This window comes from Mercenaria mercenaria, unplaced genomic scaffold (genome assembly GCF_021730395.1).
Source record: "Mercenaria mercenaria strain notata unplaced genomic scaffold, MADL_Memer_1 contig_4977, whole genome shotgun sequence".
NCBI classification, from domain to species: domain Eukaryota; kingdom Metazoa; phylum Mollusca; class Bivalvia; order Venerida; family Veneridae; genus Mercenaria; species Mercenaria mercenaria.
Genome location: NW_026463250.1, coordinates 48,120 through 67,698, shown reverse-complemented (window position 1 = coordinate 67,698; position 19,579 = coordinate 48,120). Strand labels below are relative to the sequence as shown.

Here is a 19,579-nt window from a genome sequence, read left to right as displayed (position 1 = left end):
CTTGACCTTTGACCTAGGGACATGGTTCTTGTGCATGACACTCCATCTCAGGGTGGTGAACATTTGTGCCAAGTTATATCAAAATCCCTCTATGCATGAAGAAGAAATGCTCTGTACAAGGGTTTCATTCTTGTATCCTTTGACCTCTAAGTGTGACCTTGACCTTAGACCTAGGGACCTGGTTCTTGCGCATGACACTCCATCTCAGGGTGGTGAACATTTGTGCCAAGTTATATCAAAATCCCTCAATGCATGAAGAAGAAATGCTCCGGACAAAGTTTTCATTCTTGTATCCTTTGACCTCTAAGTGTGACCTTGACCTTAGACCTAGGGACCTGGTTTTTGCGCATGACACTACGTCTCATAATGATGAACAATTGTGCTGACTTTCATCAAAATCCCTCCATGCATGAAGAAGATATGCTCCGGACAAAGTCATTCTTGAATTTGACCTTTGACCTCTAAGTGTGACCTTGACCTTAGACCTAGGGACCTGGTTCTTGCGCATGACACTCTGTCTCATGATGGTGAATATTTGTGCCAAGTTTCATCAAAATCCCTTCATGCATGTAGAAGATATGCTCCGGACAAAGCCTGTGGACGCCGCCCCCATACGCCCAGTCTCCGCCTGCCAGGGACGTTCCCATAATACGTCCCGTTTTTCAAACAGGCATATAAAAAGGGGGAATAATTAATGAAAAATTGGTGCCAGAGTTATGCACCTTGCGTCATATGGTGTGGGTTATGATGTTGAACAACTATTTTAAGTTTGAATCAAATCCATTCAGTAATAACAGAGACAGAGTGAAAGTGCATGAAAACTTTAACCTAAAATTCTAAGTAAAAAGGGGGAAATAATTCATGAAAAATTGGTCCCAGAGTTATGCACCTTGTGTTATATGATAAGGGTAATGATGCTGAACAATTGTTTAAGTTTGAATCAGATCCATTCAGTAATAACAGAGATAGAGTGAAAGTGCATAAAACTTTAACCTGAAATTCTAAGTAAAAAGGGGAATAATTCATGAAAAATTGTGCCAGAGTTATGCATCTTGTGTCATATGATGTGGGTGATGATGCTGAACAACTATTTTAAGTTTGAATCAAATCCATTCAGTAATAACAGAGAAAGAGTGAAAGTGCATCAAAACTTTAACCTGAAAATCTAAGTGAAAAGGGGGGATTATTCATGAAATATTGGTGCCAGAGTTATGGCCCTTATGTCAGATGACGTGGATGATGATGAGAAATAAGTCTTTCAAGTTTGAATCAAATCCATCAAGTAATTACAGAGATAAGTTGAAAAAAGAGAAAGTGTAAAAAAACTTTAACCAAGGTGGGGATGCTGAAAGATGCCGACGCCGACGCCAGGGCGAGTACAATAGCTCTCCTTATACTTCGTATAGTCGAGCTAAAAATCCCTTGATGAATGACAGCATTCTGGACCAGACAGGGAAAAAAAACCTACTGACCTTTAACCTCCAATTGTGACCTTGATCTTTGAGCTAGGGGTCCGGGTTTTGCGCATGACATGCCATCTCATCATGGGGAACATTTGTGCCAAGTAATATTAAAATCCCTTCATGGATGGTCAGTTATGGTCCGGACAGGAAAAAAGCTCTGTTCACCTTTGACCTCCAATTGTGACCTTGACTTTTGAGGCAGGGGTCCTGGATTTCCGCATGACAAGTCATCTCATCATGGAGAACATTTGTGCCAAGTGATATTTGAATCCCTTAATGAATGACAGAGTTATGGACCGGACACGAAACAGACCCTGTTCGTGCCATGTTAACATCAGACTGCCAAGTGTGACCTTGACATTTGAGCTTGGGGTTTGAAAGTCATACATATAGTCTTATTATGAGGTATATTGGTGCCAAATAATATTAAAATCCCTTCATAGACAGCAGAGTAATGGACCGGCCAGGAAAAAAGCCCTGTTGACCTTTGACCTCCAATTGTGACTTTGACCTTTCAGCTAAAGGTTTGTGGTTTGCGCATGACACGTCGTCTCATCATGGGGAACTTTTCTGCCAAGTAATATTAAAATCTCTTCATGGATGACAGAGTTATGAACCAGACACGAAATTGCGGACGGGCGGAATGATGGAATGACGGATGGAAAAGTGCATTCCTATAGTCCTTGAAACTGGTTTTCAACCAGTGGGGGACTAATAAAATCATAAATGAAACCACTATCGTGCAGACAAGAAATTGTTGACGGACAAAAATAGCAAATTCTGGCCCTTTTAGGGGCAATTACTCTAGAACCCATGATGGGATCTGGCCAGTTTTCGAAAGGAGCCGAGATATCATGCCAATATAAGTTTTGTACAAGTACGATTAAAATAGCTTGCAAAAAGTGGTCTCTATCGTGTTCACAAGAAACTGTGGATGGACGGCCCACAGACGAAGGGAGATCACAAAAGCTCACATGTCACGTAGGGTGAGCTAAAAATCAACAAAGTAGGTCATAAGGTCAAGGTTACAGACAAGTGACCCCTAATTATTTGGGGTCATAAGGTAATTATAATAAAACAGTCTAGGAAATATGATCAGATAATTTTTTAAATATTTTTCCTATATAACTCATTATAAGAAGAGGGCCATGATGGCCCTGTATCGCTCACCTGAGTACCACTGCTCAAAATGATATGATCAAGTTTTGACATAGAGCACATAGGCATAAACATTTTAACAAGATTTCAACAAATTTTGTAGAGGTCCACTAGGCAATGCTACAGGTCAAATATCTAAGATCTAGGCCTTCTGGTTTATTTTTAGAAAATTTTAAAGACTTTTCTATCTACAATCAAGTAACCCCATGGGGCGGGGTCAATTTGACCCCGGGGGTCATGATTTGAATAAATTTTGTAGACGTCTACTAGGCAATGCTACATGTCAAATATCTAAGATCAAGGCCTTCTGGTTTATTTTTAGAAAATTTTTGAAGATTTTCCTATGTAAAATCAAGTGACCCCTGGGGCGGGGTCAATTTTGACCCCGGGGGTCATGGTTTGAACAAATTTTGTAGAGGTCCACTAGGCAATGCTACATGTCAAATATCTAAGCTCTAGGCCTTCTGGTTTATTTTAAGAAAATTTTTGAAGATTTTCCTATGTAAAATCAAGTGACCCCTGGGGCGGGGTCAATTTTGACCCCGGGGGTCATGATTTGAAAAAAATGTTGTAGAGGTCCACTAGGCAATACTACATGTGAAATATCTAAGCTCTAGGCTTTCTGGTTTATTTTTAGAAAGATTTTGAAGATTTTCCTATGTAAAATCAAGTGACCCCTGGGGCAGGGTCAATTTTGACCCCGGGGTCATGATTTGAACAACTTTAGTAGATGTCCACTAGGCAATGCTACATGTCAAATATCTAAGCTCTAGGGCTTCTGGTTTTTGAGAAGAAGATTTTTTAAGATTTTCCTATGTAAAATCAAGTGACCCCTGGGGCGGGGTCAATTTTGACCCAGGGGGTCATGATTTGAACAAATTTTGTAGATGTCCACTAGGCAATGCTACATGTAACATATCTAAGCTCTAGGCCTTCTGGTTTATTTTTAGAATTTTTTTTAAGATTTTCCTATGTAAAATGAAGTGACCCCTGGGGCGGGGTCAATTTTGACCCTGGGGTCATGATTTGAACAAATTTGGTAGAGGTCCACTAGGCAATGCTTCACACCAAATATCTAAGCTCTAGGGCTTCTGGTTTTTGAGGAGAAGATTTTTAAAGTTTACCTTTCGGTTGCCATGGCAACCAGAGTTCTGCATGGAATTCAATTCTTTGAATAATTTTGAAAGGAGGCCACCCAAGGATCATTCCTGTGAAGTTTGGTGAAATTCCGCCCAGTGGTTTTCAAGAAGAAGATTTTTTTACAAATTGTTGACGCATGACGGACGACGCACGACGCAAGACGGACATCAAGCGGTCACAATAACTCACCTTGTCACTTCGTGACAGGTGAGCTAAAAGCTATGTGACCTTGGGGTGGGGCCTTTTTCACCCCAGGGATATAATTTGAACAATCTTGTTAGAGAGCCACTAGGCATTTCTACATACTGAATATCAAAAGCCTAGGCCTTGACCTTTCAGTCAAGAAGGATTTTACAAGTTTTTTCCTATGTAAGTCTATGTAAAACTTAAGACCCCAAAGCAGGGCATCTTTTTACCCCTGAGGCATAATTTAAACAATCTTGGTAGAGAACCACAAGGCAATGCTACAGACCAAACCTCAAAGGCCTAGGTCTTGTGGTTTCAGACAAGAATATATATTTTTTTTTTCATATTCAAGTCCATGTTAAACTTGAGACCCTGTGGTGGGGCCTCTTTTCACCCAAGGGCATAATTTGAACAACTTTGGTAGGTAACTAAAAGGCAATGCTTACCCATCAAATATCAAGGCCTAGGTCTTTTGGTTTCAGACAAGAAGATTTTTTAAGGTTTTTCCTATATAAGCCTATGTAAAACTTGGGACCCCCAGACGGGGCCTCTTTTCACCCCACAGGCATAATTTGAACAAACTTTACAGAAGACCACCAGATGATGTTACATGCCAAATATTGAGGCTCTATGTTTTGTGGTTTTGGACACAGGGGTGTGGAATTCCTATGTCCGATTTGTCCGACTCGGGACTTTTTGATGGCGGACAAGTGAGTTTTTGCATTCTGTTTGTCCGTGGACAAGCACAAATTTTCTGGTTTGAAATGAAAGAAGGAAAAAATTATTCAGAAACGCTGAACAGTGCTTCAAGTTTAGGCAGTTAATAAAATAATTTGACATACAAAATGGATGTTTCACCCGCCAAGGGCCTCTCGATTTCTCCAGTTTTGGGAAAACCATACTGCGTCTAAATTTAGCATCTCTTTCTCTGCGTTTTGATTGGTTCCATGTCACGAACTCAGCAAATAGAAACCGGAAACATAAACAATTATCATAAAGTTTTGGACAAACTCGTTGTTACAACCTCGTCTGCCAACAAAAATGGAAGTCAACAGTCAAAGCACAAAGACTTCGCTAGTATGAGTCAGGAATTTTCATGTTTTCTAACTGTAACAGTCAGAATGTTTCATGCTTTCTCACATGATTTCACATGGCATGATGGGCAGTCTTCCAGATATTTCTGTTAAATGTCTGACGGCCTCGCGGACAAACACAACCTAAAGTGCCGAAAGCTTAATTTTTGAAACAGCTAAAGTATTACACTTTATTATGTTTGCTTTTGTTACTGCTTGTAGATTTTGTCCAAAATAAAGAATCATTTGCATGCTAAAATGTTGAAAATCCGGGCAAGTAAGTTTTGACTGCGGACAAGTAGATTTTTATGTCTCATTTGTCCGTGGACAAGTGAAAAATATTGGGATTTCCACACCCTTGGGACATGAATTTTTTCTAAAGTTTTCCCTATATAAGTCTATGTAAACCATGTGACCCCCAGGGAGGGGCCATATTTAAACCTAAGTGGATAATTTGAACAATCTTGGTAGAGGACCACTAGATGATGCTATATGCCAAATATAAAAGCCCTATGACCTGTGGTTTTGGATAGAAAGATTTTTAAAGTTTTTCCTTTTAGTTGCCATGGCAACCAGAGTTCTACATGGAATTGAATTTTTTGAGCAAGTTTTAAAGAAGACCATCAGAGGATGATCCCTGTGAAGTTTCATCAAAATTGGTCAGGTGGTTTAGGAGGAGATGTTGTTTAAAGGGAAGTGTGGCCGAACGGATGCTGAAAAAACATTTCTTTTTCATGCATTATAGTTCCGCAAAACCGTTCTACGAAATGTCAACATTTTTGGACAATAATTTCATATACTTGTAATGGCCGTTTCACATACGCACCAAAACTAAACTGGGAAAAGAAATAGAGTTCCAATAACGAAAAACGAAGCTCTACCCAAGGAACATTTGAAGTTTGGTGTAAATCTGCCCACTTATTTTAAAGAAGAATTTTGAAATTTACAATATAGCCATTAAGGGAAAATAAGGCCCACCCCTGGCAGCCATGTTTTACCAAAATAGAACAGCTTAAGCTTAGCAGAATGTACATGTACTAGTAAAAGTGAATTACTCAAATCTTTTTGTCTGAATGGTTTTAAAAGCATCATTTGTTTTGAGAACCCTGAACACCAAACCCTACAGTGACTTAAATAAGGGCCAGGGTGAGGATTTCCCCCTACTAAATTTGTCATGTCTTTTAACGAAACAGAATGGCTTTAGTAATTTTGGTACAGGCTCACCTAGAGATCACTTTTACAAAATATTTTTGAAATCTGGCGAACAGTTTCTAAGAAGGTTTTTACAGATTTTCCTTTTGGTCAGAGCAACCCAAGTTCTGAATGGATTTTAATTCTTTGGGCAATTTTAACAGGGGGACACCCAATGATTATTCTTGTGAAGTTTAGTGCAAATCTGCTCAGTAGTTTTGAAGAAGATTCTTTTTAGAAATTGTTGATGAATGGACATCAAGGGGTCACAAAACACCCTGAGCCTTTGGCTCAGATGAGCTAAAAAGTCAGTGGGAATGCTAGAATTATCCAAGTTTTGTTATATCGGTTAGCTACAAAGAGTTCCACTGTATATTCAATCAAAGGCCTGAAGGGCCTGAGAGTCGGCTAATGATTGATGTACTGGTAGTATAGTCTACCAGTTTCAGTTTGTTTTTAGTTTTTTTCCCCCAACTAAACAGAGATTTTGTTACAATAAATGAAATGAACATTCAGTCAATGCCTAGTAAAACTTTGATTGACATTATACAGGTATTTAAACCCAATATATTTCTCTAAAATTGAAGAGTGGTTCGCAGAAATAAAAATGTTGAAAGTACAAACTACAATTTGACAGCTGACACTAAGATACTGCCCATGACTATATATATTTTTCCAGTAAACATTGCCTCCGGCATTGCCAAAAGAGGCAATTATCGGCTGGTATATATTCGCACATGATAAAATTTGAATATGACAATTTATATATTAAAATTTTACAACGCGGATTGCCACATACAATTTGTAACGGATGGACGAAAGAACTGTTCAGATATTTTACAGATAATGGGCCTGGCGATAACCGTGTCATATGTTAGGTATTGTTCAATCATATTATAAGTGGTGCCAATTTAAAGTATACTTACTTTTGCGTTTAGAGATACATGTATGTAAATGTTGCTGAGTGTCAATATATAGTGTAACCGATATTAATAAATGCAGTTCTTTTTTAGTTAAAACCATCATTTATTCTATTTCAGACCTGTTAACCCCATCAAAATCATGTTTGTAATCCCCTAGTCCATGCTCTTTCAATTATCCATTTTGATTCATGTAGACAGACAGGCCCAGGCTGGGCTGAAAAATGTTTGAGCCATTTTTACGTGGTCGGTAGCAGGGTGGGTGTGGGGAGGGGTGTTTCTTCCCGCTTTAAATTGCAGTCAGATTTTGAAATGGGCATTGTGGCAGGTGGTAAAAGGGCAAATGTATCAAACTGTAAAGTGGCAATATGGGGGAAGGGTGTGGGAGAATACCCCCTTCTGCAAGAAGGGTTTGGGGTATCACAACAAGAAATTTTTGAATATGTAGACCCTTGATACAGCCTTTGGTGCGATTTCTAACTGAACATTTTATGTTTCAATTTCTAAATATTACCTAGATTCTTTTTAGTATTACAATATCCAAAGTATGAATGACTGTCACTTCATCTTTTTACTTTCAGATCATGCCTCAGGACTAGTCTAAATAATGAGACCTCGGTTAGACCGATTTTACATTTTGATATTTTACGTTGTCTACCAAGAGGCGGATATCGACAAGTCAAAAAATATTAACGATATTCAACTCTCAAGTACAATTATTTGGACTAGCCTCAGGACTAGAATATGAGTCTGATATAGATTCTATGTAGGTGTTATAAAAATAAATTCTAGAATCATTTCTGTTACAATAATATCTATCATGTCTGTTACTTGAATGTTAAAATTTCATAACACAGCTCGATATTTACCCAAAATATTATATCCGGATACGATTACACTTTTCTAAATCTCCAGTTTCAACAATATGTTTTACAAATTGTGATGACACGAAGACATTTAGCAGCAATTGGCAGTATCTGACATTGAAGTTTACGGTTAAATTACCTCTTATTTAAATCTTTCATAAAAAAGTTGTTTCGTTTCGTCAAAGCAGCCAAACATAGACGTTCTACTTTCGATTTCAAAAACTACAAGAAAATACAATTTAATGTTTCGCCGATTTGTTTATTTCTTGAAAAATAAGAAATAAAATCATTTTTAATATCAGTAGTAATTAAACAAACCAGTAAGAGCTTCTTCTTCCGATAATTTATCCGCTTACTGACTGCTAACTTCAACCCAAGCAATGTCGTAGATGCGTTGTTATAAACAGGTCACGCGTGTTCGCCGACAAGTGTCCAGAATGTAGTTAGAATTCATCCGCGAAGTCTCGCGGAAGAATTAATGTACTGCACATATCTTATTCGGGTCATTTAAAATGAAGCTGTCATAATTTAATTTCATCGATGTGGTAAACTATTTGATAAGAGACATTCCAATGCTTTCAGAGGTACCCGACTCAATAAAATACTAGCAGTATGTTCTGAAACTATATTTTGTCTTTCGCTGGATGTTACGCAAGCTTGGTAAGCCTGCGCAATTCATAAAATGCACAGCGCAATAAATTTGTTATTTGAGCAATGATTTTAAAGATTATTTTTTGAAACGGACATGGTATCAAATGGATAATTTGGCTAATAAGTTAATATGCAGCTTTTATTTGAATTTGTGAACATCATATTTGCTATTTTGTGACAAAAGGGCATAAAATTCGTGACCATAATCATATGCGCAAATGTATTACCAAATCCCGCAGAATCGTTATGCGTGTTTATGCTTAATGAGTTACCGCGGAAGAAAATACGTGGCTTTATTCGAGTATTGCACAATATCAAGTCATAAATTTGACGGATTATATCGTATATTGGTCATAGCAAATAGGATTGACATAACTGAACTTCATTCGATCAATGAACTCTTTGAAATTAGAGATAATCTAATGGAACTACATCACTTCGCTGTGTTGTGAGTCCATTTAATAAGAATGAGAAATCGGGCGATAGCAAGGACTCGTCAAACGCTTGAAAGCGTTTAGCCGACTCAATAAAAATGTTACTCACCTTCATCTCTAATTACACAAAAGGATCCACTCAAAAGACTTCCATGTTCACCTTTGTCAGACTGTTTGCCTGTAACAGAAACATGAGACACTTTCACTTCATGGCCATCTATGCCTTCCCTATTCTGCTTTGAATATATTTTTTCTGGTCTTTGTTCTCTATGCAAATGTTCTTGATTATTTTTGGTACCCATTCTAACTGTTTGTGATCCACGAGTTCCTCTCCCATCTTCAGATTCAGGTCTGAAAGATTCTTGTTTGTTTGAAGCAGCCTTTGCTTTTGTATCTTCTTTATTCAGATGTGACTCAGGTTCATTACTTTCAGCTGTTTGATGCTTTTGTGGTTTCTCTGTCTTATGTATCCCTATTTTCTGCCCAGTAGTATCACCAGTAAAGTTTTGTGCTATAGCTGCTATATATGATTCAGGTTTCTTTCCACCATGTCCCATCTGTTCTCTGTTCATTTGTCTATTTTGATTCTTATTCTGAAATGTAAATACCAAAGTAAAATCATGAAATTTTGCAGGACAGTATAGGGTTGAACATTTTCAACATGTTTAAATAAAACTTCTTTGTGTGCAATTTCTCTAGAGGAAACAATACAATAGCTCTTGATCTGGAGAGCTAATTTCAAAATGCTTTTAAGAATTTAATCTTTAACATCAGGAAGACAGATCTGTTAAGGAGGTGACTACTGTTTGGAGGTGTACCGTAGTTATTTATCAGAGGTGTTGACTGTACTGTCATAGATCCTACTATACACTCCATGTACTTAAGATCCATAATATCACCATAAGTAATTTACATAAATACTTACTGCCATAGAATAGGTGCAAATAACTAGAATGTGTCTGTAGGACACAGGGTGTGCCCCCACTGGTACATTTGTCACAAATAAGGGGCAATAATTCAAATGTTTGCAGTCTTAAAGGGGTATAGCCTCAACAAACATTTTATGAAAAGGATTCATTATTCTAGGCCATATACTTTTTGAGCTATGAGCATCAAAAACAAAAAATCCACTATTTTGGCTATTTCAAGGGCCATAACTCTGTAATATGCACAAAGATTCCCAAGAAGAATGCCAAGTGTGCAAGGTCACATCATGATCAAGACTTAAGCAAAGTTAGACAGTATATTTTTCTGAAGTTACAACTTAATCGGAAAGATCTGCATACACAGCTTAATGCAATGATGTCATGAATAATATAGAAATTATAATAATAATTACTGTAAAATGTTAGAATATATGCCCGTCCCTTCAATTTTCCATCAGCCCAATTAATTATTATAGCTGTTTTCTCATATATTTCATGAAAATATCATCCATAAGGCATAAATGATCTCTATTGACAAGTCGACATACTACGTATTAATTTAATTCTATGGTGCTGCCTTTTTAATTTTCAGTCAATTCAAATTTACAGCAACTTGCCTCATAAAGTGAAAATATAAATCTTTATATTTGATAAAAACATCTGTAGGATTTTTAATACACAGACCACAAATTTATAAAGCTTTAAAAATAAAAACAAATATGAGACCTATATATTAGATATTATTTCAAATTGTTAAAAGTATTAAGAAAACTTATTATACACATTACATCTGGAACAACTGATACGGGGACTGGAAACCGGCATTTATCTTATCTGATGCTGTCGTCCAATCGAAGCGTATGCCGTAGGTTATTCTGCTATTACTCAAACACTTACGCCTTACAGTTTAACTCGTCCTTTCAGTGAAAATCTGGGAAAGCATTTGTTGAATTTTTTGTTGAAAACAAAAGTTCTGCCATGAAATTATTGCCTGCATCTGTTTTTAAATGGAAAATATCTACATTAATGTTACTTTTCGCCCTGTGAAAATGGCTAAATCTAGACTTGTCTTACCCAGAGAGAAAGATGTCGTTTTTTACATGATATTTGCCTTGTTGATTCAGAGTATTTAGAATAAAAAAATTAGGACATATTTTAATGAAAATAGCAAGTCAAAACTGTAAACTGTTGCCTGAAAATATTTGTTTACGATATTGCTCTGTTCTTCACCATTTAAATGCGTGTTAAACCTAGATGATTTTCTGCAGTTTTATCTAAAAGTTCGGAATACTAAATGTGACTTCGTTGTCGGCCTTTTTTTAAAAAAAATATTGTTATTTTAATTTAAATACATTGTATTTTTCACACATCAGTTTTAAGATTAAATTTATTAAACTAATTTTTGGAGTTTAAACAACAATTTCGTTTGAAACATTCCCTACGTTCAAGAAGAATGTTTGTTTCTGTATGTAGAAATCTGACATTATAAACAATAATTATAATTATGGCTCTACAAGATTAAGAAAAGTGTCAGCTTTCTGTTATTTTCCATTTTTTTTATTCAAATCCAACAAAAATCGGCCCTTTGATAAAGGTTTGAAGTTACGTGGTAAAATATTTCTTCAGGGAAGTGAGCTCGAGTTAATTCATAATAATTAAGCATATCACCACATGCAGTCGCATGCTGTTTTTGCTTCAGAATCCCTTTAGATCAATCTCTGATCATCTAATTATCGCCACTTAACATGTGACTGGTAAACCCTTTGAACAATAAGTGTTATAGCTCCATGATTAACATGAGGTAATATGCTAATTACGCGCTAATCGATAGTGGCGAAAACAAAATATCGATCGCTAACGACTGGTCGATATCTACAGGTATGGACGACAGCATAGTACAGATAAATGTATTGATTTATACGGAGTTTCTACTCCCCATATTAGACCTTCCTGATTACATTAACATCAGACTGACCGATATTTAACACCTAAGTGGGAGCAGGAAGTGTTAAGTCTGCTTCAAGGACATATTCTTGAACCCCTAGAATTAACAGGACACATGGCATGCACATTTTTATGATTGTTAAATCAGTATGCAGCCAGTGGATAGAAATTTTATGTAAACTTAAAGTATCCAGAGTAACCATTGTCTATTTGAAACAAAGCTTCAATTCAGGGGTAAAATTTAGCACTATTTTCAACTAGCTACATTAGCTAGCCCCTCTTTGCTTAAAAAATTAAACGGAAATGTGACTCGCTTAAATTAATGCTACAACAATAATTTCAGTTATATATTACTAGCCAGCATTTTGAAATGATGAAAATTTTACAAGGCTTTAAATTTTATGTTAAAACAGAAGAAACAGCTATCCAAATAGATGATATTGGATATTTACATGATAAGAATTTTTTTTTTTTTTTTTGAATACTTTAATTTTTTATTCAGCTGTCAAACGAATGAAAGGTTAAGGAAATTATTTAATACTATGATAAAAGCCGAGAGTACACCACATGATAGGACCTATTCGCTGGTAGCGACACCTGCCAAATCATTTGGGAAGATTAACTCAGCAAATGCTGCTATTATGTGCATAGCTCAAAAAGAGTTAGATGTAAATTCATGAAACCTTGCTTGAGTCTTTATCATGATGTGACCTAACACTTGGCATTTTTCTTGAGAATTTTAGCACTTATTACAGAGTTATGGCCCTTGAAACAACCAAAATAGTGGATTTTTTGTTTGTGATGCTCATAAACTATATGGCCTAGAATAATGAATATCCTTTTCATAAAATGTTTGTTGAGGCTATACCCTCTTAAGACTGCAAACATTTAAATTATTGCCCCTTATTTGTGACAAATGTACCAGTGGGGGGCACACCCTGTGTCCTACAGACATAATTATTCCAGTTTTGTATATATCTAACCTTCATTCCAGTGTTGGGATTCTGTATGGATTTTGCTCCAGGATCCCCAGACTTACTCCCTGTCAGTTCTGAAGATTCATCTGAAAGATAATACATATGTTTACAAAACAAATGGGCCATGATGCAACTACATCGCTTACCTGAGTTTTTGAGCCTAAACAGGCTAAAATGTGTGCTACTTTGGAAGAGGACAATTATATGCTTCAGGTGTTAAAAATTCTTGAGGCAGTAGAAGTTAATAACAAAGATTAGAAGAAGAAGAAAAAGAATATTTTATTGACTTAAACTGTACACAGTTTCTCGTCATAAGACTAGTGTGACAGATGATAAACACACATTAGCCTAGAAAAAAATAATAGCCATACTGATGCAGACTTTTTTGCACAATTTTCATGTATTATTTTCTAAGTTAATGTGACTTTCGCAGTCCTGGAGCCCAATGATTTTGAAAATTATAGGTGGGGAGGGGGTGTGTGGTTTGAGAAAAACTTCAAATGTGGGTGTTTAAGAGGGCTCATCCAAGGAGTTTCAATGACTTAAGACCTAAAAATGCTACAATCTGGTGGATTCTGGTTGCATTTTTGTTGATACACATTTAAATTGTATGAAAAAATAGTTGATTATTTTTGGTGTAGAAAGGTTCAAGCTCTACTCCTGGCACTCAAAATACTGGCAGTTGCTCAGTTGGTGAAGCTCACAGATGTTTTCTTGCCACTGACACCTTTATACTTTTCTTAAAACTTGAGAAATGCTTTTTCATGATTCTTTTGGCCACATCTACCATAAAATTGTTCGAAAGGCAGAAAAAATTGGGACACAAAAATATGTGATATTCATCATACAGGCTCAACTATACAATATCGGTTTTTTGTCAAAACGTCTTTGTAACTTAGTCCAACAAATATTTAACAAGAGGGCTGCCGGAATGATGGCCCTATATTGCTCACCTGAGTTAAGTTGCTTGCTTGAACAAATTTCTTTGCTAAAGCTTCAAAAGCAAGAAAGTTGGTCAGTAGGTCATATTCATGTTCACTGAAAGTCAGTTTTAAGATATGTATGCATGTCATCCAAATTTCAAGGTTGTATCTGAAAGATCAAGAAAGTAGGTCAGTAGGTCAAGGTCACAGTCAGGTGACCCCTAATCACTTGGGGTCATCACGTAATTATAATTAAACAGTCTAGGAACTATGATCTAATAATTTTTAAGTACTTTTTCCTATATAACTCATATAACAAGTGACCCCCAGGGCGGGGCCTCTTTTCACCCCAGGGGTATAATTTGAACAATCTTGTAAGAGATCCAATAGGCAATGCTACACACCAAATATCAAAGGCCTAGGCCTTGAACTATAGGACAAGAAGATTTTAATTTTTTTTCCTATATAAGTCTATGTTAAACTTGGAACCCCCAGGGCCTCTTTTCATCCCATGGGCATAATTTGAACAATTTTGGTAGAGGAACACTAGACAAGGCAGCATACCAAATATCAAAAGCCTATGCCTTGCAGTTTCAAGCAAGAAGATTTTTGAAGTTTTTTTCCTATATAAGTCTATGTAAAACTTTAGACCCCGGGGCAGGGCCTCTTTTCACCCCAGGGTAAAAATTTGAACAATTTTAGTAGAGGACCACAAGGCAATGCAACATACCAAATATTAAAAGCCTAGGCCTTGCAGTTTCAGACAAGACGATTTTTTTTTTAATTTCCTCTATGTAAAACTTGAGACCCCCCGGGGCAGGGCCTCTTTTCATTCCAGGGTAATCAGCCTTTGGCTCAGGTGAGCTTAAACTAACTAAGGCCTTGCATTTAGAATTGATTCATTGAAAACTCGATAAGTTTTTATAACTTTATTGTTAAATTATCGGTTATTTTCATACCGATGTATGTTTTCAATTTTCAAGATGGCAGCGACTTTTCATCGGAAAAAGTATGGCTTTGTATAAATTTACAAATCAAAATGCGGGACATTCTCATCCATTTGAGGTTCATCAAACTCTCGAGTTCACACGGGGAACCATTGTAGACCTCTGGTAGAAAGAATGGATGCGGAGTGAAGACATAGGTTGATGTTTATGATTTTGGTATCATAAATGTTTCGTACTAAAAATTATTTGTACCTAAAAAATTCATACCCAAAAAATCGAAAAAAAAGTGTTAGGGTCGGTCACGTTCCCTAAACCAAACAAATTTTTTATTTTGGCATAATCTTTGGATCGTCAAAGAAACATTTATGTTAAATTATTTCAAAAGTTTCCAATAAGTACAAATACGGAAAACTGACCATGCCCCCTGGCAGCGAATCAGTAATTTGAATGTCAAAACAAGAGCTGTCGGAGGACAGCAACGCTCGACTATTCAACAGCCTTGTCAATTGAATTAATACAAAAGTTGAAAAAGGGGCATAATTTTGTAAAATGCAAAGTAGAGGTATTGAACCTCTGTACTGCATGTCATATCATGACAGTGAACAAGTGTGTGAAGTTTCGATCCTTTCCAATTTGTGGATACTGAGATACCAGCTTACATACAAAACCTTAACCAAAAATTTCTAAGTCGAAAAAGGGGCATAATTTTGTAAAAAAGTAAAATAGAGTTATGGAACCTGTGCAATGTAGGTCAGTTTATCACAGTGAATAAGTGTGTGAAGTTTCAATCCATTCCCACAAGTGGTTACTGAGATACCAGCTTACATACAAAACCTTAACTAAAAATTTCTAAGTCGAAAAAGGGGCATAATTTTGAAAAAAAAAAGAGCAGAGTTATGGGATTTGCTTAGTGCATGTCAGATCATGACAGTGAACAAGTATGTGAAGTTTCAATCCATTCCCATTAGTAAGTACTGAGATACCAGCTTACATACAAAACCTTAACCAAAAATTTCTAAGACGAAAAAGGGGCATAATTTTGTAAAAAAGCAAAATAGAGTTATGGAACCTGTGCAGTGTAGGTCAGTTTATCACAGTGAATAAGTGTGTGAAGTTTCAATCCATTCCCACAAGTGGTTATTGAGATACCAGCTTACATACAAAACCTTAACCAAATCGGGACGCGGACGCCGATGCGGACGCGGACGCCGACACGGACGCCGACGCATGGGCGAGTCCAATAGCTCTACTATTCTATGAATAGTCGAGCTAAAAAGGACCATTTGTGTGAAATTATTTAAATATCTGGGCAGTAGAAGAAATAATACAAGAAATTTTTTAAGCTTCCACTATATGTATATAGGGAAAAGTGACCACAACCTCTGCCAGTCATGTTTTTGACAAACTGGAACAATTTGAACAATCTTTGTAGAGAGTTACACAATGACCATTTGTGTGAAACTATTTAAGATAGGGCTAGCAGTTTCACACACGAAATTTTTTTAAGTTACCACTTTAAATATTTATGGAAAACTGACCACACCCTCTGACAGCAATGTTTTTTTTTAGTCAAATTAGAACAATTTGAACTATTTTGGCAGAGGGTCACACAAGGATAATTTGTGTGAAATTATTTCAAAATCGGGCCAGCAGTTTCATACAAGTAGACATTTTAAAGTTTCCATTATATACAAACAGGGGGAAGTGACCATGCCCTCTGGTGGCCAAGCTGTTTTTAGAACAATTTGAATAATCCTGGTAGAGGGTCACATTAATACCATTTTGCATGAAAAATGTTTGATAGGAAAGCACATTGTAAAATTCTATTTCGTTCAAAATTATTTTCGTCATTAAATGAGATTGTTTTTCGCGCATGCGCATCAGCGTCTTTACCACATGGCGGATGGTTTAGTATTATTAGACGCTGTCATGAAAAATTTAACGTTTAAAGTGGTTTAAACATCTTTTAAATAGTGTTTATTAGTATTTTTGGTTGTGACTTGATTGTTACTACATCCAGTTACGTTCATTTCTCGAGTGGTTTACTGTGTTTCGAGAATTTTACGATTATTTGCCTTTGCACGTGGTGCGAAGTTTCATCTTCCACTGATAGGCTCTATCACGATGGATAGTAAAAAAGATAAAGCAAAGTCCTCAGGATTCAATGAAAAAGCATCAAAAAGTTTGTCGGGGAATACTAGTACTTCCTCCAAGGGCAAAGCCCCATGTAAAACAAAGAAAAACTAGAGCTACTTTTGAGAAAAGCGCATGTCTCCTACAACTGCCTAATCATCTAAATAGCAAGTCAGTCTTTATATACTGTTTACTCACTACAAGTATACCTTTGAAGAGTAAAAAGGCTGATTTTGGGTAATTCAAGGGCTATAACTCTGAAGTGCCTCAGGCAATTTGGCTAGTTAATTAACTTGGCTGAGGAGTTATAGTCAAAAACATTTGGTTCAACTTTGGTGAAGGTCAGATGAGAAATGCTTAACTTAAGAGCGCTGACAAGAGTAGAAAGGCTGATTTTCGGTAATTCAAGGGCCATAATTCCAAAGTGCCTGGTCCAATTTAGGAAGTTATTGAACTTGACCAAGTACTTATGGTCAAACACATTTTGTTCAAGTTAAGTGATGATTGGATGAGAAATGTTCAACTTAGAGCACGGACAAGAGTAAAAAGGTTGATTTTCGATAATTCAAGGATCATAACTCTAAAGTGCCTAAACCGAATTGGCTAGTTATCGAACTTGGCCGAGGTCTTCTGGTCATACACATTTTATTTAATTTTGGTGAACATTGGATGAGAAATGTATGACTTAGAGTGTGGACAAGAGTAAAAAGACTGATTTTCAGTAATTCAAGGGCCACAACTCTACAAGAGATCACAGAGTGATCTTGGCGCCCACCAATGTGCCTTTTTTGAGTGTTCCAAATTTCAAGACTTATTGACTAGCTCAAGGTCAAATTTCATTTCCATACACAACACTGTGCATGTGGTCCAAATTTGAAAGCTGTAGCTTGAAAAATGTGAAAGCAGGTCACTAGATCAATTTCAAGGACAAACTTCTTTGTACACAAAACTACGCATGTGCATCAAGTTTGAAGGCTGTAGTTTGAGAAATCTGAAAGTAGGTCACTAGGTCAATCTTAAGGTCAAAGTTTATTTCGGTACACAAAACTATGCAAGTGGTCTAAATTTGAAGGCTGTAGCTTGAGAAATGTGAAAGTAGGTCACCAGGTCAAAATCAAGGTCAAATTTCACATCAGAACACAAATCTATGCATGTTGTCTAAATTTGAAGCCTGTACCTTCAATGTGAAATGTGAAAGTAGGTCACTAGGTCAATGTCAAGGTCAAAGTTTTTTTCGGTACACAATCCTATGCATGTGGTCTAAATTTGAAGCCTGTAGCTACAGAAATGTGGAAGTAGATCACTAGGTCAATCTCAAGGTCAAAGTTCATTTCAGTACACAAAACTATGCAAGTGGTCCAAATTTGAAGCCTGTAGCTTGAGAAATGTGAAAGTAGGTCACTAGGTCAAAATCAAGGTCAAATTTTATTTTGGAACACAGAACTATGCATGTGGTCCAAATTTGAAGCCTGTACCTTCAAAAATGTGAAAGTAGGTAACTAGGTCAATGTCAAGGTCAAAGTTTTTTTCGGTACACAAAACTATGCATGTGGTCCAAATTTGAAGGCTGTAGCTTGAGAAATGTGAAAGTAGGTCACTAGGTCAAAATCAAGGTCGAATTTTATTTCGGAACAAAACTATGCATGTGGTCCAAATCTGAAGGCTGTAGCTACAGAAATGTGAAAGTAGGTCACTAGGTCAACTCATGTCAAGGTTCATCTTGCCACTCAAAACCAAACATGTGGTCCAAATTTTAATGTTGTAGGTTACTGACAAGAATACTTTAAAAGCTTTTCCCTATGTAAGTCTATATGAACCATGTGACCCCCAGGGCAGGGCCATATTTGACCCTAGGGGGATAATTTTAATAAACTTGGTAGAGAACCACTAGATGATGTTATATTACAAATATCAAAGCCCTAGGCTTTGTGGTTTGGACAAGAAGATTTTTTACGTTTTTCCCTATATAAGTCTATGTAAACCATGTGACACCTGGAGCTGGGCCATATTTTACCCTAGGGGGATAATTTGAACAATCTTAGTAGAAGACCACTAGATGATGTCACATACAAAATATCAAAGTCCTAGGCCCAGTGGTTTTGGACAAGAGGTTTTTCAAAGTTTTTCCCTATATAAGTCTATATAAACCATGTGACCCCCGGGGCTTGGCCATATTAGACCCCAGGGAAATAATTTGAATCATCTTGGTAGAGGACCACTATATGATGCTTCATACCAAATATCAAAGCCATAGGCTCTGTGGTTTTGGACAAGAAATTTTCAAAGTTTTTCCCTATATAAATCTATGTAAATTATAGAAATAAACAAAGGGCCATAACTCAATAAAAAATTGTTGGACCAATCTGATTTTCAGGGGGACACAACTAGGGTACCAATACACCATTCTGATAAAAGTGTGGTCAAAATCCCCCTGGTAGTTTCTGAGGAGATACGATAACGAGAAATTGTTAACGGACGGAAGGACGGCGGACCACGGACGCAGAGTGATTTGAATAGTCCACCATCTGATGATGGTGGGCTAAAAATGCCTGGACTAATCTGGCTAGTTATCGAACATGGCCGAGGTCTTATGGTCAAACACATTTGTTCAAGTTTGCTGATGAGAAATGTTCAACTTAAGAGTGTG

General features: G+C 36.7%; 1 protein-coding gene across 1 annotated transcript in view; it reads right to left on the bottom strand.

Annotated features, from left to right (window-relative positions):
• Positions 1-9,183: 9,183 nt before the first annotated feature.
• The window catches only part of LOC128554368 (uncharacterized), a 28,502-nt gene continuing 18,106 nt past the window's right edge, over positions 9,184-19,579 (bottom strand). Inside the window, exons 3-4 of the mRNA XM_053535652.1 lie at positions 12,936-13,015; positions 9,184-9,675 (exon numbers count right to left, since the gene is read on the bottom strand). Of these exons, the coding sequence (XP_053391627.1) occupies positions 9,184-9,675; positions 12,936-13,015 (572 nt within the window). The remainder of the gene's footprint in view (positions 9,676-12,935; positions 13,016-19,579) is intronic.